Source organism: Passer domesticus, chromosome 8, assembly GCF_036417665.1.
Source record: "Passer domesticus isolate bPasDom1 chromosome 8, bPasDom1.hap1, whole genome shotgun sequence".
In the NCBI taxonomy this organism is placed as follows: Eukaryota; Metazoa; Chordata; class Aves; order Passeriformes; family Passeridae; genus Passer; species Passer domesticus.
In genome coordinates this window covers 47,050,791-47,071,372 of record NC_087481.1, presented here as the reverse complement: position 1 = coordinate 47,071,372, position 20,582 = coordinate 47,050,791, and the positions used below count along the sequence as shown (strand labels likewise).

The following is a 20,582-nucleotide window of genomic DNA, read 5'->3' as shown; positions in this document are numbered from 1 at the left end:
GTCTCCTTTACACCCATCCACCCTGAAAGGAGAGAGCCAGTCCATTCCACATAACTTGTCTTCTCCTTTCAAGACTGGACCAGTATTGCATATTCATTACCACATTAAAAACACTTTGCCTGAGGCCTGTATTTCTTGCTGTGCTGTAATGAGTTCAAGACCCGAGCTGTCTGCTTGGAGATTTAGAGCACAGATATTTAATAGTAAATTATAAGGCAGAATTTTATTTTTTTTCTTTTTGCTGAAGTAGCACATTTATAATGGTACACTACAGCCACTAAATAAAGATGGGGAGAGCATTTCTTTCTGTTCAGATAACACAGCCTCTGGGTTACCGTGGTCTGGCTGGAGCCAGTTCAGTTTTTGGATGCTGATCTCTGCTCTTAAACTATTACTGGATTTCCCTAATGTCACATCTCCCACTACAGTCAAGTAACACATTGGAGCAAACTGTAACACATTTCTAGCACTAGCCTCACAGCTTTTAACAAGCCCTACACAAAGCAGAGCTGCTAATAAAACCAAAATGCTTTGCAGTTAATTCCTGGAAGTTTGCCATTGGAGATCCCACCAACACTACTTCAGAGACATTGGCTTTATAAAGCTCAAACCCTGCTTTCATCTAACAAAAGGGCCCAGATCCACATCCTGACAACACTTCACAGCTCTTGGCTCCCTCTGGGTCCTCTGACAATCTACGAAACATGTGTAGCATCACTTCCCAACTGGAAACTCTTTTAAAAACTACAGCATTCTAAAACGAACAGCAGCATAATTATTATTTTTCTAAGTAGTGCCAGATGTGTTTAAAAGCCACAAAGATAAACAGGAGGGGAAAAGCTGCATAGTTTGAATTAAAGCTAGTAAGAGCATAAACAAGCCCCTCCAAGAGCCACAGACCAAGTTCCTGCTCATTCTTTTTTCCTCATCAAATCTCTTTCCTACTTGAAGTTACACAAGCATGCACCACCTCAGAGTTACTGTGCCAGGGCAGGACATGTTACGGGAAAAAGATCAGTCTACTTTTCCTCCAGAAAAGCTCAAAGACTCCCAGTGTCTCAATTACCATGAAATCCATTAACCACCACATTTCTGCTATGCTACCTCATACCTCACTGCAATGGGAGGCAGACAGGAACAGTCTTGGATCTCTCACAACCACCTCATCCCCATAGGAACCACAGCCCTGCCCTTGGATACTCTGCTTTGCCTTATTTCTGTGTGCTTATCCCCTGGAATTATGGCTAGTTTGGGTTGCTAGTGTTCTGACAGACATATAGAACTGAGCAACATAAGACTGAGTCATAGATGTCAATAGGAAAAATGAAAAAAATGGGAGAGGAAGTTTTTCCTGTGACTACTTGTGCTTCAAATAATCTTGTCCCCACACTGCTATATTAATGTACAAGATAGCTTCAAAGATGTTCAACTAAAAAGCTCTGATCCTGCCACTTACCTGATGAAACAGAAAACACTCTTTCCTTCATCAGCAGCAAGACATCACCAGCATAATGTTCTGACTAAACTCCTTTTATTTCTGCTCTCTAATTTTACCTACACCTTGACAAGCAAAACAATGCTTCAAATTCTGAGAACAGAAAATAAATGCCCTTCTACTCAGGATATTGTTTTTGTTGGCTTTACTAATTTCTCCAGCCTTTAGGTCAGAACCTAGAAAAAACACACCAGTACTTCAGAAGGGCAGAGAAGGATTATAACCATACACTCCCCTAGCATATCTAACAAAAACTAGAAGCCCTTTACTAGAACCAGTCCAGTGACTAAGAGCTGCCCAGAAACAGGAAGGAAAAACTGTTTGAAGACATTGCTTGTTTTTTATTCATTTTCAAGACACAAGTATCACAATTTTTAAATCAGGTAACAGCATCAGTTCAGGGACTGCCCACTGCAATGCCTAGAAAGCGCCCAGAGATTACAGACCATCACCTCTTGAGTGCAGACATTTTCCTTTATGTAATATTCATGGCCAACAATGACTTTCCATCTCCTGCTTGAAGCCAGCACATCCTCCCCGCAACAGGAAGGACTGGAGTTCACAGAAGGTTTCTCAGCCTTTTCAGCACAGATTTATTCCCCATTATGAATGCAACCCACCAAATTACACTGACTTCCCACACTGAAAAACAGCACTAACACTTCAGCCAGCACCTGCCTACTAGCACCTCAGAGCCCATAATCACATGCCTCAGGGCTGTTCTTCAGGTACAGCTGGAGGTAGTTTTTGTATATCTGTGGATCAGTTATTGTAGCCTTGACAGCAGGGTCCTCCTTCATGGCCTCCATCCAGCGTTGCAGCTTTGGGGTGTGATTCAAAGAGCTACAGGAAAAAGGAAGAGATTGAGTAACGCAAATGGAAAATTTGGAGGGCATCAAGGAAACAAAGCAGCTTGAAAAATTCCATTTTACTACTTTCTCTGTCCCAGTACAATGTCCAGTTTAGAGCAGGATGCTTCCCCCAAACTTCAAGACAATACAAGCTTTCTTCAGCAGCCCCCAAGAGTGGCCCATTGCTGCAGGGTACACCAGGAATATTGATGCTGAGGCACTTCAGAACACACAAGAAGCCAGGCAAAGTACTCACTCCTTCAGCTGGAATGGTTCCAGACGTTCAAACCATGGCCAGATCATGTAGTCAACCATTGAGACTGAGTCCCCACCGTAAAACACCGTGTTGCGTTTGGACAGAACCTGGGAAGGGTGAGAGGTGTCAGCTGCCCCTCAAAGGAAAAGTGCAGCAGAACACTACACAAAAACCTCAATGCATAGTGGAAGGCAGGCACACTACAGGGATCAGTCAGCAAATGAAGGAGATACAGTACATTTATCCTGTGCACACAGTATTAGCAGAGTCAGTATAGTTAAGATTAATACTACAGCTGCTATTTCACAAACTCAGCCCAGCTCTTCTACAGAGGTTCAAAATCTGTCATGAAATATGAACCACTAACAAGCTGCAGCATGTGCACAAACAAAGAGGAGTTTAGCTCAGAGTGTTTGTGATTTCTTGCTTGTCATAAAGCATAAATGGCACAGACTAATCAAACACAGCAGCAAACATGCATTTCTTGAGCAATAAATCCAGCTAAATTAATCATCCTGCTAAATTAGAGCACCATTTTAGCAGGGACTCTTTTCTCATGGCAGTTGAGGCCAAATGGTGTCAGGGAAGCATTTCTAAGATTACATCTCAAACTGCATTTGATTCCAGGTTCAAAGGCAACAGGAAGCAAGGGTAACTTAATACCAGAAAGAGATCCTCCTCACAGCTCAAGAGAGAAAGCAGGGCAAACAAAGCCTGCAGCAAGCTCTCCTGTTACATTTATGACTCTGATGCATTTTTAAGTGCCATGGTCATCCAAGTTTAATACGCTTTAAGGACCATCCAGAGCTTGTTCTCTTCTTTCATTAGATTAGTGGCTCTAGATTCATTAATGGCTCTACTTTCAGACACTTTGCTGTTTTAAAGATGGAATTCAAAAGACCTTAAAAAACTTGGGTCTTTTTGAACAGACACCCCCTATAACTCACATGGCATTTACTGCCTGTCCACAACCCCCATGATCTAGCAGAAATCTTCAAGCAGCCCTTCAGGAAGCATGGAGCTGTTTGAGCTCCCAGGTGTCTGGCAGAACACAACCAGCAGCTGCACAGGGGCAGCAATGGGAACACAGCCCCCTCTGTCGGGCAGCAGAAATGGAAATACAGAAGTGATCCAAAGTACTTCCCCTCTGGAATATTTCTTACAATAGACTGAGGGAAGTTTGCATGGCTCTGTTTCAGCCTCTCGTTCACAGCTGACCATCAGCTGTTGCTGTAAAATCATTCAGGGTATAGTAAAATAGAGACACCAAAGGAACAGCAAGTTATTTCACGGCATTAATCAAGCAGGAAGAAGGTTAATCCTTCCTTAATGTTTAATACATCTGTATTGTAGGGAAGTGAAACACAACTTCCCCCAGGAACTTGTCATCTTCACTACCCCAGCCTCAGTCTGACCAGATGGACAAGACTACCCTGGAAACAGCTGTGTTTTGGCAGCCCAAGGGGATGGGAAAGCAGAATGCACTGGACTGCTAGGAGAACTAGGAAAATACTAAAAGGTTATTGTCAGCTTTGCACCAGAACAGAAATACTCTGGAGGAACTCTTCCTCTTTGATCCACCCAAGCATTGGATGTGGCTGCTAAAGACAGAAGGAATGGGTTCATGACAGAGACAAGTCCAACAGCTGTGTAGACTAGCCAAGAACCAATACTGACACAGACTGTCAAGTGGCTAACACAGCATCAAAGCCACCTGACACTTCTAGAGCTCCACTGAAGTTGCATTACATCACCAGTAGCAGAACATGGTCCAGGGCTGGATTTCTACAAAGCACACATTACATTCTGCTTCCACACAGCCCCGCAGATAACCTCTAGAATGAAAAAGATTTTATGTCATCACCAAGGTATCTGCACTGGTTGGTTTCAGCACAGATGCTTTTCAGCAGCTCAGACTCTTCAGCCCTTGCTCTTAGTACATGCTGCAAGATCTCCTTCACTTAGAGCAGAACAAAGATATCCAAGACGGCAGCAGTCTGCTAGAATTCAAAAATTTCTAGAAGTCTACACAATCTTTATCATTAGATAAAGCTCAGTTTAGCTAGTTTTGGTCCTTGAAATCTATTCCAACGGAGCTGTTGTGCATCCTGGGCTGGGGCTAATAAATTGAGACATTGTTTCTTGTTGTAACTACCAACTAAATAAGAGATCTACCTCCAAATGCCACAGCATGACAGGACAAAAGGGAACATTTAAAGGCTGGCAATCTCCTCATTATCATGAAATACTCTCACCTCTTCAAGTTTGCCAAACTTTTCAGCAATCTCTGCTTTCAGTGCAGCGGTGTCCTGTCCATCTTTGACTGCCAAAACATGCTTGAAAAGCAAGGATGTTATCTATACAAAGGAAAGTACAAAGTCTTTAATGCACCTATTACAAGAATACAAGTTAGTCACTCAAAACTTAAAATGTTAACTTAGATGTTAAGATATTAAATGCAAATTAAATCTTAAGATATTTGATGTTAAAGAGCTACATAAAGTCCATTGATAAAAATCTTCTATAATTCATAAAAGGCAAGCAAAAGCCTAAAGGAAGAATTAATACAAACAGTAATGAACATTAGTCTGGTAATAAGAAGAGAATAGTGAAAAGTGTTTCCTATCTGCACATTTTCTTTCTTGCAACACACTCCCTCTTTCCATTCAGTCTATTTACAAAAGCCTATTGTAAATACACTCTCCCTTTTATTCCCCTTCTCTGTTCACATCCCTTTGCATCTTCTGTTTCTTTCTCTCCTATCTCATATCCATGTGACTTCTTTCACTTCCTAGACTCCTCAAATCACATGCTTTGAATGTACAGAGAGGTTAATCCCAGTCAACCGGCTCCAACCCCAAATAAGAGCCAAAACCAGCCTCCCTACACAAGCCCCGTGTTTACAGCCACATGCCATCTCCTGTCCATGGTTCCAGGCTCTCTCAGTCAGGCACTTCCCACATCCTGCATTCACACAGTACTTCCTACAGAAAGGATCAGAATAAAATACAGCAATTGTCACTTCCCAGGTTTCACATATTTGGCTGGTTTGGTCTGCTAACCTTTGCTCTACTGTAGGATGCTCAAAACCCTACCTCAGTCACACAAACTTTCATTTCCTTGGATGCCTTCCTGCATCCATCCTTGCACATAATCCTGGGACCAATTCAGAGACACAGTGGATTGTATGTGTTCACAGCAAAAGGCCCCAAACATCCCCTCTGCTTACTGAAATGCTCACCCCAGACACAAAACCTGCCTTCAAGGATGAAAGCAACATCAGCAACAGAGCTGCAGTTTTTGGTGCAATGGTGAAGTCAGAAACAGTCCCACTCTGACCACACAGTACCTTTGAGAAGTCCTCCAAGAGCATCTTCTGACAAGCTCGCTCATAGGGGTCTGAAGGCATCAGCTTCTTCCCTGGAAATGCTTCATCCAAGTACTCACAGGTGATTGGGGACTCCCAGATCAGCTGGCCCTTGCTGGTCTCCAGAACAGGAACCAGCCCAGAGGGATTCTTCTCAAAGTACCAGTCAGGTTTGTTCTTCAGATTGATGTTGATTACTTCATGGCTAAAACAGCAAAAGAAACAAGACCCAGACAGGCTCAGTTCTGCTCCAGTCCACCCCATACCATGGTGAAATGCAGTCACCTCAACAGTTAGTACTTGAGAGGCTCAACCCTCAAGCCCCTGTACTCCCCTGTTTCCTTTGAAGCTGTTTGCAGGACTAATCCTTTGACACAGAAGTACTGCCACGCTTTGCTGGAGAAAGCATGCACTGACTTGCAAGGAGTGGTGTGCACACTGCATGCACATCTTTTATTAGTTTAACAAGCACCCAGCCACCAGGCTAAAAACAAAGATTAGAACTCAGCACACTTATCACATGTGAGTTCAAGGGCAGTCTAAGAAAGAAGCACTTGACTGCAAATGAGCTACACCTCAATTAAGAAATGCACCTGAACCTTAACCTGCCCTTACACCAAAGAGCAAATCAGGAGAGCATCCTTCCTTTATTTTCCCAACCTATGGCCTCATAAGGAACAAGTGTTTAGGGTAAAGGCAAATAGATATTGATTGAAAAAAAAATGCATGGGAAATATGTCTATGTTAAAAAAACCCAGAAGTTATATGCTGGGTTATATGTGTGACCCCAGAAAATTCCAATTAAGCCCAAAGGTCTGCTAAACACAGCTGAGCCTTCAAAACAACTAAGAAGGTACCAGAAGGCAACTATCATATCTAAGTAGCCAAAAAACCCCTCCAAAAATCACTATGCTACAACAAACCTTCCAGCTCTAACGTCAGTCCAAAATCATGAAATAGTTTTATTACATCTACTCTTCCAAAATGAAAACACCCATGAAAAAAACAAAATTAACTAACTCAACTCCCATCTTACTTTCAAGAGACCTGTTAGCATTCCCTATTCCAACATGATCTCCCAGCCCTGTGCTGGTTAACAAACCACTGGCAGGCCTTGGACTTGGCAGAACCACAAAAAAGATGGAAAAAACTGTTAATTTTAATTTGTACCTGAGGGAGACATTAGACCCCATTCAAGAATGCTGAAATGGCTATCTCGAAAAAGAAACAAACACAAGCGCTGAATTTTATTAACTATTACAGCAGAAGAACAAGACAATGTTATAGGAACACAGCACATTTCCTCTTTTAAAAACGTCATTCACTCACTAATGGGAGTGACACAACAGAAGCACTGAATACCCGTAGCTTCCAGAATTTTCACGGCCACTCTCATTAAAAACAAACAATGAATGTTATATCTCTACTCACATTTACTCAGGGCAAAAACTATAAAAGAAAATCAGCTTGAGGTTTTTACTTTGGGCCTTTATTGCAGCTGCTTTCATACACACAGTCAAGCTTCAGAGGAAAATCACGCACAGAAGCCTCTTCCCAACCAGTTCGCTCGGGGATGTTTAATTTAGGAAAGAGAGGAAGCCAGGCCCCGTGCGGGCCGGGGGTGCGGGCGGAGCTCACCTGATGCCCTTGGCGCGGAGAACCAGGCGCGTCCGCTGCGCGTAGGGGCAGAAGCGCATGCTGTAGAGCCGGACCAGCCCCGCGGGCACCGGGCCCGGCGCCGCGCTGCCTGCGGGGAGAGCAGAGCGGCTGAGACCGCGGGCACGGCCCCAGCCCGTGAGCCGCGCCGGCCCCGCCGCGCTTACCCTTGCCCAGGCTGCGCGAGTGATCGCCCGACATCCCGACACGACGCGATGGGCTCCGGTCTGGGACGGCTGCGGTGTGGGACGGGCCCTGCGCAGCGCCCGGCCCAGGCCGCCGGCACCGCCCGCCGGGGGACGGGTGTGCGGCCCCGCCTCACTCCCGCCTCCCTTCCCTCCCTCCCGCCTCCTTGTTTCGGGACAGCGCTGCTGCCCCTCAGAGTTGCCCGGTGATCTCTCCCTGAGCTGGCCGCCCTCCCCACCCGGCTGGGACAGGCACTGTTCAGCTGCTCGACACAGAACACCCACGGCCGAACTGCACCTCACGGGCCAGGTGTGTCTATACTCAGTGCCTCCAGCAGCTGCTGGGGTACCAGGTTCCCCTCAGTGCCTCCTCCTGCATCACCCACCACCCTCCAAAACCCCACCTTGAGGGTAACATGAAGGGTTTATCTCTGCTGCAGCTGTTCTGCTTCATGATAAAAACCCCCGAGAGGAGATAATAACCCAGCAACACAGCAAAAGTTAAATCTAACTTAATTACTACAGTGCAGTTATAGAAGGATTCATGCTTGCTTCTGCAAACATCTTTGTGGGAGCCTCAGAGTGTGCATAGAGCAAAAGAAAGAACCAAAGCACAGATTGACGTCTTCTCCATCCCTTTGGTCCCTCTTCACTTGAGATTAGGGCACCCGGGCCTTCCTTGTACCAGCTTTCCTTGAAGTATAATAGTGGAAATGGAGCTGCTTTCCTCTTAATGATTTTCATATATTCACACAGTGTCCAAGTTGATTTCTGACCACAGAGGTAAAGTGATTTCCTTCCTGTGGCTCCACACACCAATCTTCAGGTTGGCACTGGACATTAATAGGAAACAGCACATTTGTAAGGACCAGTAGGCTGGCACAGCTCTTGCCGAAGGGAGGGAAAATCCTGGCCTTCCTGGCAATGCATATTTCTCTGTCAAACCCCCAAGGGTAACAGAGCATTCTCCAGCCTCATCAGTGGATCCATGCTTGCACAGGGGACAAGTCCTACCTGTTTTGGTTTGGTTTTGTCACTGGAGTTGGGCCTCAGGCACCAGATAACAAGGACCAATATTTTCTGTGGTGATCTCACCTGCAGATAAACACCACGGTGGTCACTAGTAACACAACCACGACCTTGACACCATCATCCATTGCAATGGAGGAACATGATTTTTGTTGAGTCACTGCTTCTTGATTATGTGCATATTAAGCAGCTCAGCACAGAAAGGAGTGGTAATTTGTTGCACAAGTCTACCATGCCCTAGGCAAACACAACCTGTACATAAGGCGCTCTTTGCCAACAAAAAAATTTCTTCTACCATAAAAAAAAAATCCCAACTGTGTTAAAGGACATAGTCCTTATTCCTCTAAGTACCTATCCTTAGTAAAGAGTCAGCAAAATGTTGTGTGATGAAAATAGAGCAAATTAGTTTGAAACTTCTCCTAGCAATTATGAAACACACAGGCAGTCTGCTAACTCACAGCCTGGAGACAGGCATGTAGGAACTCAAACCAGCATCACAAGACCCACATGCCACAATAGGCCCTCTGAAGTACCGAAGAAAATAACTCCACTTCCTCATTCTCTCCTGGTGTTGCGTGGCATGCAGAGTGCCTGTGGAGACAGGAGGTAAGGAATGGGCTTGTCCTGCTGCCTCTGGACAGAAATGCCACTCTCCATGCATTGCCCTCTAGCACTGTGAGTGCACACCAGACTTGCACAACTGCACACTGCCACTGTACAGGGAAGTTACAGCAAGACACGATAAATAACAATCCTCCCTTAGGAAAGGAAATCTATTCTTTAAATACTTGGAGGTTCTTACTGTGTCACCAGGCTAAAAGCTTCAAGTACAGAGGGAAAGGCTGCAGGTGTACTTTCTCTTTTTTTCTGAGGAAAACTTCTCCTCAGCTCACTCTGAAGCTTCAGGAGCTTTATTGTACACAATCCAAGAAGAACTTTTGTACCTTGTAAAATTATGGGATCATCAAGGTTGGAAAAGACTTGATGATCTTTCATCAAGTCCAAGTGTCACCCCTAAACCCTATCACCCAGCTCCAGATCCGTCCTGAGCACCTTTAGGAATGGTGACTCCAAGACACAGTGGGAAAATAGGCACAGCTGTCCTTCAAAGAGATGGGAAGATGGCACTGGACCAGGTGCAGGGACACGCAGGGTGACCAGGAGATGGAACCCACAGTCCCTCTTGTCCCCCAAGGCTGATGCACTCCTACACTTGATTCAGCACCTGCTTCTTAGACTCAGCAGCAATGACTGCTCAGGTGAAAGGGCAGAGATATCAGTAGCTCAGGGGCCGAACTACCCCGTCTTATCAACAATAGGAGCTCGTACATCGCCCCACACACTGCTCAGGTAAGAGGCCATGTCGTCTACTGGGCTCTTAAATACCCGCCCGTGCTCATTGATTGGCCAGCGCATGGGCGCGGGCCAATCAGCTGCGTGCTCCGAGCCCGACCAATGGCGGGCGCCGTTGCTGTTGCCAGGGCGCGGGGTGCCGCGGCGGCGGGCATGGCGGCGGGGCCGGGCTCGGAGGGGCCCGGCCTGGAAGTGAGGTGGGGGCGGCCGGCATCGTCCCCACACGCTCCTGAGCCCGGGAGGGGTGCGCGGTGTGCTGCGCTGTGCTCAGCCCGCGGCGGCTCCGTGCACTGGGCGGTCAGAAGGGAGGGGAAGGGAGGCTGCGCTGTGCGGGTCTGGCAGCACAGCGCGGGGGGAAGGAGAACGAAGGGTGGGCACGGATGGCCGGACACGGAATGGGGCGGTCCGGCGGACCACAGTGGGTCATCTAGTCCCGGCTCCCTGCTCAGGCAGGCTCATCCCAGAGCACGGTGCGTGGGATTACATCCAGACGGTTCTGGGAGAGCTCCAGCGAGGGAGACTGTCTGAAAAATCCTGTTCCAGTGTGTGGTCGCTCACACAGCAATTATCTATCTATCTATCTATCTATCTATCTATCTATCTATCTATCTATCCATCTATCTGTCTCTTTAATATACAACGGCCTGAACCCTTGTCCCCCCAGGCCTTTACTGGATGTATAAGAATGATAAATTGCGCTGTCACCCCCATTAATTTAGCCCTGCATACAAGTTTTTCTAGATTTCATTTTACCTCCGCAAACAGAAGTTAGGAATACTTCATTTCCAGTGATTCAGAGCTAATGTTGCAGAAAAGCACAGAGCTAGTTCTGTAAGCGTGTTCAGACAGGTCTCATGTGCCGTGCCACCCCATACAACTGTTCTTGTATGAAGGAAGGCCCAGAAAAACATTGTCAGCTGAAATGTCTCCTCTGTTGCCATGGCTTTCAGTTCATCTCCACAAGCACATTGTCAGTGCTCCCTCTCCTCTCTGGCTCCACTTGACTCCTGTGTAGCAAAAGAAGCCAAGAGCAGAAACTCCTCAGAAAAGATAATAGGAAGTTATTTCTGGTCATAAATTTATCTCAAGGCCACTAATTTTAAAACATTCCTAAGTATGAGAGGCTTTAGTACCATCTTCTCTGAATAGTACAAAGGATCAGCAACTGAGCTGATTTTATGACTGACTTATGTTTGTGAAAGGAGCATAAAAATATTTCTGGTCATTGCAGAGAGCAAAGGTCTCTCCCAGTCAAATCCTCTGATTTGGAACAAGTGCAGAGATGGGATGTTTCTGAATAATCATTCAAAGAGAGGATGCTAACAGCGGCGTGGTACACAGAGGGTGTCTCTTACACTGCAGGGACTTTCCTGCCGTGGTACCAGCAGGCTAAACTGACATCCTCACTTGGTGGTAAATGCAGATCTCTTTGGTAAGATGACCCTGGTGTTTGTCCACACTTTTTGAAAAGCAAAAACATCTGCAAGCTGTTACAAATTAGTTGACATTTTGTAAGCTCATAAACAGAGGCCTCTTTGGTAACTTATTTCAGTCCTTGTGTAACACATCCTGTTTACATTCCAGAGTTTTACCATGTTAAAATGCTGGTATCTTTAAAGCAGAACAGTCCTCCTGGTTTGCTTCATATAAACAGAAGCTGTACCTTTATATCTTTTATTTTATGTGCATGAGATGAACTATGAAAGTGCAAAAAGGTTAAGCAAACACAGTAGGGTCCCAAGTACAGATCATACCCATGCAATTCTTTCAAATAAAGTTATACCCTCTGCTGGGATATGTGAGTACAAAACCAGAGCCTGTGAACTTGGCTGACATTATTTCAGTGAAAACTGAAAGAAATAAAAGCATCTCTGCATGTTCTTATGCCAGTCCTTTGTGCACTTTGTGACTGTATGTTTTTGGAAACAGTGAACTAGTGAATCATAATACCAGATCTTAGTTGTTGTGGTTTTGCAACACTGGGATGAAGATGAGTCTAATAAATCCCAATCATCAGTTCAGTTTAACTTAGGCTACAGCATTCCCTTTTGCACAGTATTTTGAGACGTGTGTCTGATTCATGTTTTAACATTCACTTACTCTGTTTGCAGTTGGGTTCAGGGGTTCTCAAACAAGAACTTGGCCTTTGTCAACAATCAAACTCTGTGCTACCCTTGTGGTAATTACATCCTCTTCCTGGACATCCAAACAAGGAAGACAAGAGCAGTGCAGTGTCAGAGTGGCCAGGTGGGAGCCTTTGCAGCAAATGCCAACAGCCAAGTGGTGGCCTTTTCCGACCGGCAGCTGAATCCCCTCATACACATCTACGCTTTTCCAGAACTGAGAAAAGTGGCAGAATTAAAAGGTAGTGATTGCTAACCCTCATCATCATCATTTTATTAAAACAATACTTTAATCAGATTCTGAAGTCGTGGGGCTTTTTATAAGACTTGAAAACCAGGGACTGTTTGTCCCTGTCACAGGACATATGAGATTCGTAGAAAGCAGTGGAAGGAATTTTCCACTGCACTATTTTTATTTAGGTTTAAGCTAGGGAGTAATATGACCATACATAATGATGTTAATTTAAAAGGAAAAGAAAAGGAGTTAAATGGAATTAGTTTTAGGAAAATGTAGTCAGAATAAGCAATGAAGTCATACTGCAGTAGACTCCCAAGCAGACTGCTGAAAGCCAGATGAGAAATCCAGGATGTGAGGGATGAGGGTTCTTGCAGTTAAACTTTGGAATCCAGGATCTGATGTATGTTTTTGCCTGCTTCATGTAACTTCTCTCCTTGGTTTAGTTGCTTACCCTTTTCATGTTTGAGTTCCCTTGCCATTTAAATAAGGACCATGATACTTGCTTTTTCATGTATTTGAATAAAATTATGACTGCAAAGGATTTCATGGGACTTGGGGAAAAATACTTTACAATTTAAAGGTATTATTGGAAAGGAAATTGAAAAAAAAATCCATGCAGTGATACATAGGGAGCATTTTTATGATTAAATCAAAAGAATAATCTGCAGTGAAGCAGTGAATAATAATCTTTGCAGTTGAATAATAATCTTTGCAGTGAAGCAAAGAAATCAAGGGCCTGAAGAATATTTCAAGAGTTAAAATGGATATTAAGGAAGTGAGAAGAGTATCTGTGGTATTATAAAATAAAGTCTGGGACAATCCAAGACCATGTTCTTTATTTTTACATTTCAGGTGATGCTCAGCTGGACTATACCTTACTTGCACTTAGTTTTAAAGGCCCTTATCTGGCCAGTTACTCTTCAATCCCAGAGTTTGTTCTTTCAGTATGGTAAGAGTAAAAAACCAAAATTCTCTTATACCATTTGTATTTAATTCATATTTTTGTGTGACTGCTATGTTTTAGCATAGATTAAGCTGACAAATATGGAACACATACTGGTTGCCTTCATCTCTTTTTTTTTTCCCCTGACTGATCATTGTCTGCAAACTTTCTGTACCAAAAATGCTGTTTATTTTCTAGTATTAGTAGACACTAGTCAAAATGGCTGTTACTGGTAGCAAAGTTATCTTTTACCTTCTTCCAAATTTTGTTTTTTGGAGTGCTTCCAGAGCCTTCAGCATCAGTTAATTATCTGTTCCCTGTTGGAGGTTGAGCACCGTGCTGGTTGTGGAAGAAAGTTGCCTGTTGAAAAGAGGAAAAGGATTCTAAAGGCGATTGGCTCTGGTTTGTCCCCCTGGACTGTTCAGTGGTCCTCTTAATTACTTTTGCTTGATCTTAGTTCTGGCTTATAATTTTGCTCAGTGATTACACTAACTTGGACCACTGGGTTAGATCATAATTTTCTGTTCATTGATGTGAAGTATTATATAGTGCAGTGCAGATACAGAAAGGTAGAATATTTAACATTTTAACTGTACTATAAAATACAATCCTGCTCTTGCCTTCATTGCCAGCAAGCTCCCATTGACTGTGGAGTCTGAGCACTTCAAAATAAATGTGGAGGGTGGAGTAGGAGAGAGGCAAGTGAGGACATGTAAGGAACAGTCAGTGTAGTCTCGGTTTCCTGATGATCTTTTCTTGTACGAGTATAAGTGAAAATGAAGAAACTTCTGGAATTTCAGAATTTCAGTAATGAGAGCAGACACTATTACAGATGCCTCTTCTTTATGTCTTCTGAAGAAGAACAACAACGTTTGCTGTGAGCTCTGCTCATACACAGTAGTTCAAGAAGGATGTCTGTGCATATCACACTGGAAACCAGCAAAGACTCACTGCCCTGACAGCTGACACCCTTGTCACCTACAGCAGAAGTAACACACACGGTCCAGTGTGCTCTTAAAGAAAAATGCTCCATCCTGAAAGACTTCTCTAGATTATTCTTACAACCAGAAATACCTAGAAAGGTTTAAATGCTTTAAAGTAGTAGTAATTTCCAAGGCCAAACAATTTTAACCAGTTTGAATCAGCTTGTTAAAACTGTCAGCAGGTAATTGTCATAAAAACCACCCTAAGTCACAAAGATTTTAGTAACAAAATACAATGACATTAGAATATTAAGCTTAAAATGTGTAATAATTTGAACAGAGGCGTGTGAATTTACTGTGAAATTGGGACCTTCATTTTTGTGATTGGATTATATTGTGTATTCATTGAAGATATATTTGTGTATAAAGGTCAGAAATCACAGTGTAGAGCATTAGATGTCATGACTATATGACAATTGCACAGCCCCAGTACTTTAAGCAGCTAGTTTGGAATCAGAGATGCAAGAGATGTTTTGAAAGAGGTCAGTCTCAAAATATAAAGAGCTTGTGGATAACTAAAAGCTGCCTTTCATCTGAGATATTTTATCCCTAATATTTATTCTTTTCTGTACAAAGCAGAAACTTAATGTCAGATTCCTTTTCTGATACACATTTCACCATAGTTTCAGATCTTAGTAAATTATCTACCATAAAACCCTCTTGGCACTATCTGGTAGGTATGAGACAAGAACATGCTGACATATCTTTAGAAAGCAAGATAAGCTGATATCTGTAAAAGTCAGAATTGTAGTTTATAGCATCCTGTAATTTTAATGTGGGCAACTGCATATATGTGAATAATTCCCATTTTTTGCATATGCTATAAATGTTAGCCATTGTTTGCTTCGTGATCATTTCTGTGAGTGAATTTTTTACAGCCAGACTAAAGGATTATACTGAATCTATTTACAGTAGTGTATGCATTTTACATTTCTCCTTTCAGCAATAATTACAAATACTAAAGCTATAAATGTTATTTAGATTATCAGTCCAATAAATTAAGAAACAATTTTAACCATTTTCTTCAAATGATGTTGATCAGTTCTTTGAGAGCACCTAAAAATGCAAATGCAGTCAAATATTAATCAGAATATTGAAAAATATGCAAAATAGATGAGGAAAATATAACATAGGATATACTGGACAAAAGAAAAGTCAGCAGACAGCAGATTCCCAGTCTTCTGTTAGCTACACATAACAGCCCCACACAAACTCTGCCCTGGCTTGTGGCCAAGTTAGTTAATGCAGCCATTGCTTGTATGTCTGCACTCACAGCACAATTACTGTATTATCTAGGTAATTAATCCATAGATAATCATAGGCTGAATGTGGTTTGTTTCCTCGTTATCACACCTTCCAGCTGCAAGCATTACAGTCATTATCCTACAGATTGGAAGAGCAAGGCTGGGGTGCTGAAGAGTTAATTGTTTGGGCCCATTTTAGTAGTCGCTGATAGAGATAATGAAAAAAAAATCCATTTCTCATGACCTTTGGTCTTTTCACAAAAGGGAGTGCCTGATAATGTTTCTAAAATGTCAGTTATTCAATCATTTTCTAGCAGTAATAATTGTATGTGTGGCTAATTAACCACATCCTTTTCATTCTGAGGAGGACCTTACTGTTTTGACCGCAGAAATTTTTTGTCAGTGACAAAGTAGTTGTTTTCCAAACTGGATCTTGAACATCAGCCCTAATCACATCCAGACCTTTGGCTTCAATGTTTTTCACCTGTTTAATGGATTTGATTCTCTTTTATTCTCCTTAATGAAGGAACTGGCAAGAAAATATCCTCCTGTGCAGTGAGTCTCAGCCAGGCCTAACAGGAGCCTCTCTGAGTTTTAACCCCATGAATTGGCAGCAGCTGTGTTTTGTTGCTGAGAGCTCTGTTACCATCTGGTGCATTGAAAGGAGCAAGGATGAGCATCTCCTTACACGACAGTGAGTGGAACACCCCTCAGGCTAAGAGCAACATCTATATTTTAATAATAAAGACTAGCAGCACACATCTATTTGCAAAGGATTTAGTCCCATGTAGTTCACCTAGGTATTGCAGTCAGTAATTACTAAATCACAACCACTATAAATCTGTCTAGTCAATCAAGTGAATTAAATTTATGATTTCATTTCTTAGTACTCACATGGCCAGATTATGCACACCATGAAGCTAATACTAATCAGCTGCTTTGGCAGTTTTGATCAAAAGCTGTGTGACTGAATATAGTGCCTGGACTGCTTTTCTGTACATGGCTATGTTGAGCATTGCTTTTGTAGCTATGAAACCATCAAATTTGGATCAATTTGTTCCTAGTAAGCATAGATAAACAATATCTTATTGCAATCACAAATTGAACAAAAGCTGTATCAGTTTTTTATGTTATTTTCAGCTTCTGTGGCTAATTTACAGGTCCAGAGAGCATGGCTCTGTCAATGCAATTCACTGAGCGCAGCAAAACTAGAATTTATTTATCCCAAAATGTGTTTTGAGGTTGGTATAAAAGTAGCATGTATCTCAAGTTGGAGTTGTTGACATATAAAACCTGTGCTTTGAGGTGGCAGCTACTCTACCATTCCCACCTGTGTTTAATCTCATTAACTATTAATGTAATCAACATATTGCCACATTCCCAGTTGCACTAGTGAGAGTATAAACAAGGCCTTAATTTGTGATCTGAAAAAAATACCAAAGGCTTTTTGCCTTTGGCATTACAGAATGCATATGCAAACACACAGGCATACTCACTTTTCCTCCACTCAATTTGCAGAAATAAAGCCCATTTTGAAAACAGCTTCTCCGTTTTGTATCAGTGATTGCTATTCATATTTCTTCTCCTCAGACTGTGTCTTTTGCCTTTTCACAGCCCTGTGGAACTCCCTGATGAACATGGGGCCATAAGTCCTCACGAGGATTTGTTTTTCCCACTTTTTCGTAATGATGATCCATACTATGGCCCTGATTTGCCAATATCAGCCATTGCTGGACTGGAAGGAGAAGAAGCAGAAACATTTGTGGTAGTTACTGATTTTTTTCCTTTTTATTATTGCAAGTAATTATATTTTCTATACATATAGGTGTTAATAAATTCATAATTCTAATGCTTATTAAATAGGTACAACCCAGTAAATGTGTCTGTTACCTCAACGATATTTTTGAACTCCAATTTTCCAGGAGACTGAGAAGGCACAATGCTGCTGCATAGTGCAGTACAGTGGTGAGATGTTTGACACAGCTTCTAGCATATATCTGTGCCGTGCAGGTTTGAATCTGTGTCCCAGAAGCAGTATGAAGTGTGTCAGCATTTAGCTGTGCCCTAGCTAAAGTGACCTGCTGAAAACTTGAAAACTTATTCTCATGCTAAACTGATGGTAACCCTCACATATGCTTACTTCCTTTTGGGATTGCTTTCTTTTTGACACTGAAAATATTTCAAGCTATGAAAACATTGAAGGCTCTTTTCCAGACAGAAATCCCTGCTTCTGAAATATATTCCCATACCACTCTAAGTGTTGGACCCTGTTTGTCTCACTTGTACTTACTTTTTATCCTCCCTTGAGGTGCCTCTTTTTAGAGGCTTTAAAAGTCTTCTCATTTTGTTTGAAATTTACTTTCACGTGACTACCAACTAGAAGTGTGAAAACATTTAATTTGCAAATCTGGGATTCTCTTCTAAGATTAACACCATCGATTTCTATTTGGTGGCTTGTGATGTATATGAGACTCCAAAACTGGCATGCATAAGATGACACTGGCATTATATACTGCATCTTCTCAATGGACAAATGGGAGTTCTGTTTTAGTGTCTAGAGTCAAAAAGTAAAACCAGGAAATGATGGTTTCCTGACTTCATCATAGTTTTGTTGCTTCATGCTTTCACAATGGTAGAGGGTTTTAACTGTGTAACTAGTTTCTTATGGTTTTCAGGACAATGAAAAACTATTTTAAAAAATCCTTCATTGATTCTGTTCATATTTGAGATCACTTAGAACATAGAAAATGAAGATAATATATGCTCATCTGGGGCCTTGCCATTTTCTTCTGCCTTACTGCCTCTTATGTTATGTGCAGACAATGAAATCTGCAAAACCCACTTTGTTCTTTATTCTGTAAAGTGAATTGAAAGAAGTATTGGAGCAAAAGCTCCAATACTTCCTGTATTAGGTCTGTGAGGCTTAATAGAATTTGTCCTTGAATAGATGCCATTCTGTGTAGTGGTAGTAGGTTATTATGCTTGAACTTGCAGAACCATGTTGGGGACTTTTCCACATGGAAAAGTTTGTGCTTTCAGCCATGCTAGGTATATGTACTAGAGATCTCTATAGGGTCTTTGCATTCCCAGCTGCCTTCAATAAAACCTTGATTTCTTTTTAGACCCTTCAATGTCATTATGTTCTCCTTAGCTATAGAAATATTTCTGGAGTAAGAGTAAACTGTTCTAATAGTCTTCATTGAAGATTTAATTTTCTTAAATGTTTTGATAGTTATTTACTGTCCAGTTTTCTTAGATGTGTGTATTTTGGTTGTCAATATTGGTAGGTAATAAACAAGTTATTTAGGAATTAATTTTTTTTTTTTTTTTTTCAGAAATACAGGGTCTTGTTCCTTTTGTTGTTGTGGTGGTATGTTGTTTCCTATGTACTAAACTAGGAGGTCCTACTCTCACAGTTTAACACTGGGAGGCAATGAATCTGTTTCTGGCAGGTTTTTCACCTTGCTCCAGGATATGGTAGCTGAGTAGTTTTTCGAGGACTTGAATTTATTGTGCCTTACAGCACTAATTCTCTCCTCCACGCATGCCTGTGCACATAGACTCCATCTCTAACCGAGCAGAAAAGCTGAGCACTCTTAGATCTTCTAAGCCCTGACACTGGAGGGAAATCACATGCTTATGATTGTCCTGTCAGGTTAAGCACCTCTTTCCACCCCAGCACTGAAGAGCAAGCCCAGTGGGCTTGTTTGCCTCCTGGAAGCGTGTCAGTGTTCCCTGCTCCAGAACCACTACTGAGGCTGGCTACGCAGCCAGTGTAACCACAGCGGGGCAGCAGAGGGAAAGGATTGAAACATCCCACAGCTTTCCATCCTTTTCTTGCATGAGATTTTTCTAGATCGGAGTTTTCTAAATGTGCTTTACTACAGAATCACAGAATATGCTGGGCTGGAAGGGCCCTAAAAATTGGATCATCGAGTCCAACTCCTGGCCCTGCACAGGACCACCCCCAGGAGTCACACCTTGTCCCTGAGGGTGTTGTCCAAACTCTTCTTGAACTCTGTCAGCCTTGGTGCTGTGACCACTTCCTGGGGAGCCTCTTCCAATGCCCAGCCAGCCTTTGGTGAAGAATCTTTCTCTAATGTCCAATCTAAAGCTCCCCTGATACAGGCCATCCCTTGGGTCCTGTCACTGTCACCACGGAGCAGGGATTGGTGTCTGTTCCTGTCTTCCCCTCACAAGGAAGTTGTAACTGCAGTGAGATGTCCCCTCTGTCCCCTCTTCTCCAGGCTGAAAAGACCAAATATCTTCAGCTGCTTTTTATATGGCTCCCCCTCTCGAGCCTTAACTATCTTCCTAGCCCTCCTTTTGATACTCTCTAATAGTTTATTATCTTTCTTATATTGCAGTGACCCAAACTACTCACAATATTCAAGGTCAGGCAGCCTCAGTGCAGAACAGAGTGGAACAATCAAGCCCACTTGAATCTATTTCATCTCTAGCACCAATTTTATTCCATTGTCTTTTTATAAAACTTTTTGTGGCAAGGATCCATCATGGATTTTGTTTCCCCTGCTACTCAAAAGGAAGCGAAGTTCAAAGAAAGACAGCATTATTATTATTATTATTATTGTTATTATTATTATTATTATTATTATTATTATTATTATTATTATTATTATTATTCACCACCATACCATTGCAATAAGCAACCTGGTTTGGGATTTACATAATCTCATCCTAGGCTTAGCATATTTTTATGTGTAAAGACAGTCATGGCAGAAGGTACAAAGGAACACTGCAGAAATTGTGTTTACCCAGAAAGCTTCTGTTTTGCAGAAGTTCGGTTACAACCTTCCCAAAGATTTGTGCTGTTCAAGCCTTATAAAATCAGTGAAAAT

General features: G+C 42.4%; 2 protein-coding genes and 1 long non-coding RNA gene across 6 annotated transcripts in view; 1 reads left to right on the top strand and 2 right to left on the bottom strand.

The window, feature by feature from the left end:
• Positions 1-1,815: 1,815 nt before the first annotated feature.
• On the bottom strand, positions 1,816-7,944 carry LOC135306771 (glutathione S-transferase omega-1-like). The gene is made up of 6 exons (XM_064431235.1): positions 7,793-7,944; positions 7,608-7,716; positions 5,952-6,174; positions 4,858-4,959; positions 2,603-2,709; positions 1,816-2,338 (listed from the first exon to the last, which is right to left on the bottom strand). The coding sequence occupies exons 1-6, from the start codon at positions 7,824-7,826 to the stop codon at positions 2,185-2,187; spliced, it is 729 nt and encodes a 242-aa protein (XP_064287305.1). The 5' UTR covers positions 7,827-7,944; the 3' UTR covers positions 1,816-2,184.
• A 362-nt stretch (positions 7,945-8,306) lies between these two features.
• Positions 8,307-10,222, bottom strand: LOC135305881 (uncharacterized). 2 transcript variants are annotated; one of them, XR_010366868.1, is made up of 3 exons: positions 9,893-10,222; positions 8,825-8,905; positions 8,307-8,643 (listed from the first exon to the last, which is right to left on the bottom strand). It is a non-coding gene; the product is annotated as an uncharacterized LOC135305881 (long non-coding RNA). The 2 variants fall into 2 exon arrangements; XR_010366869.1 differs by having other exon boundaries at positions 10,065-10,222.
• A 117-nt stretch (positions 10,223-10,339) lies between these two features.
• The window catches only part of CFAP43 (cilia and flagella associated protein 43), a 42,676-nt gene continuing 32,433 nt past the window's right edge, over positions 10,340-20,582 (top strand). For all 3 annotated transcript variants that reach the window (XM_064431227.1, XM_064431225.1, XM_064431226.1), the window contains exons 1-5: positions 10,340-10,389; positions 12,304-12,557; positions 13,406-13,502; positions 16,250-16,417; positions 17,338-17,488. In XM_064431227.1, coding sequence (XP_064287297.1) covers positions 10,346-10,389; positions 12,304-12,557; positions 13,406-13,502; positions 16,250-16,417; positions 17,338-17,488 — 714 coding nt within the window. In that variant the 5' untranslated portion in view covers positions 10,340-10,345. The remainder of the gene's footprint in view (positions 10,390-12,303; positions 12,558-13,405; positions 13,503-16,249; positions 16,418-17,337; positions 17,489-20,582) is intronic.

What these genes read in the sequence shown, in the direction of transcription:
- LOC135306771 (XM_064431235.1), bottom strand. Translation starts at nt 7,826, where the DNA reads ATGTCGGGCGATCACTCGCGCAGCCTGGGCAAGG. An exon ending in CTCGCGCAGCCTGGGCAAGG is followed by an intron (nt 7,717 to 7,792) that starts GTAAGCGCGGCG and finishes CTCTCCCCGCAG; the next exon opens with GCAGCGCGGCGCCGGGCCCG. An exon ending in GAACCATTCCAGCTGAAGGA is followed by an intron (nt 2,339 to 2,602) that starts GTGAGTACTTTG and finishes TTTTTCCTGTAG; the next exon opens with CTCTTTGAATCACACCCCAA.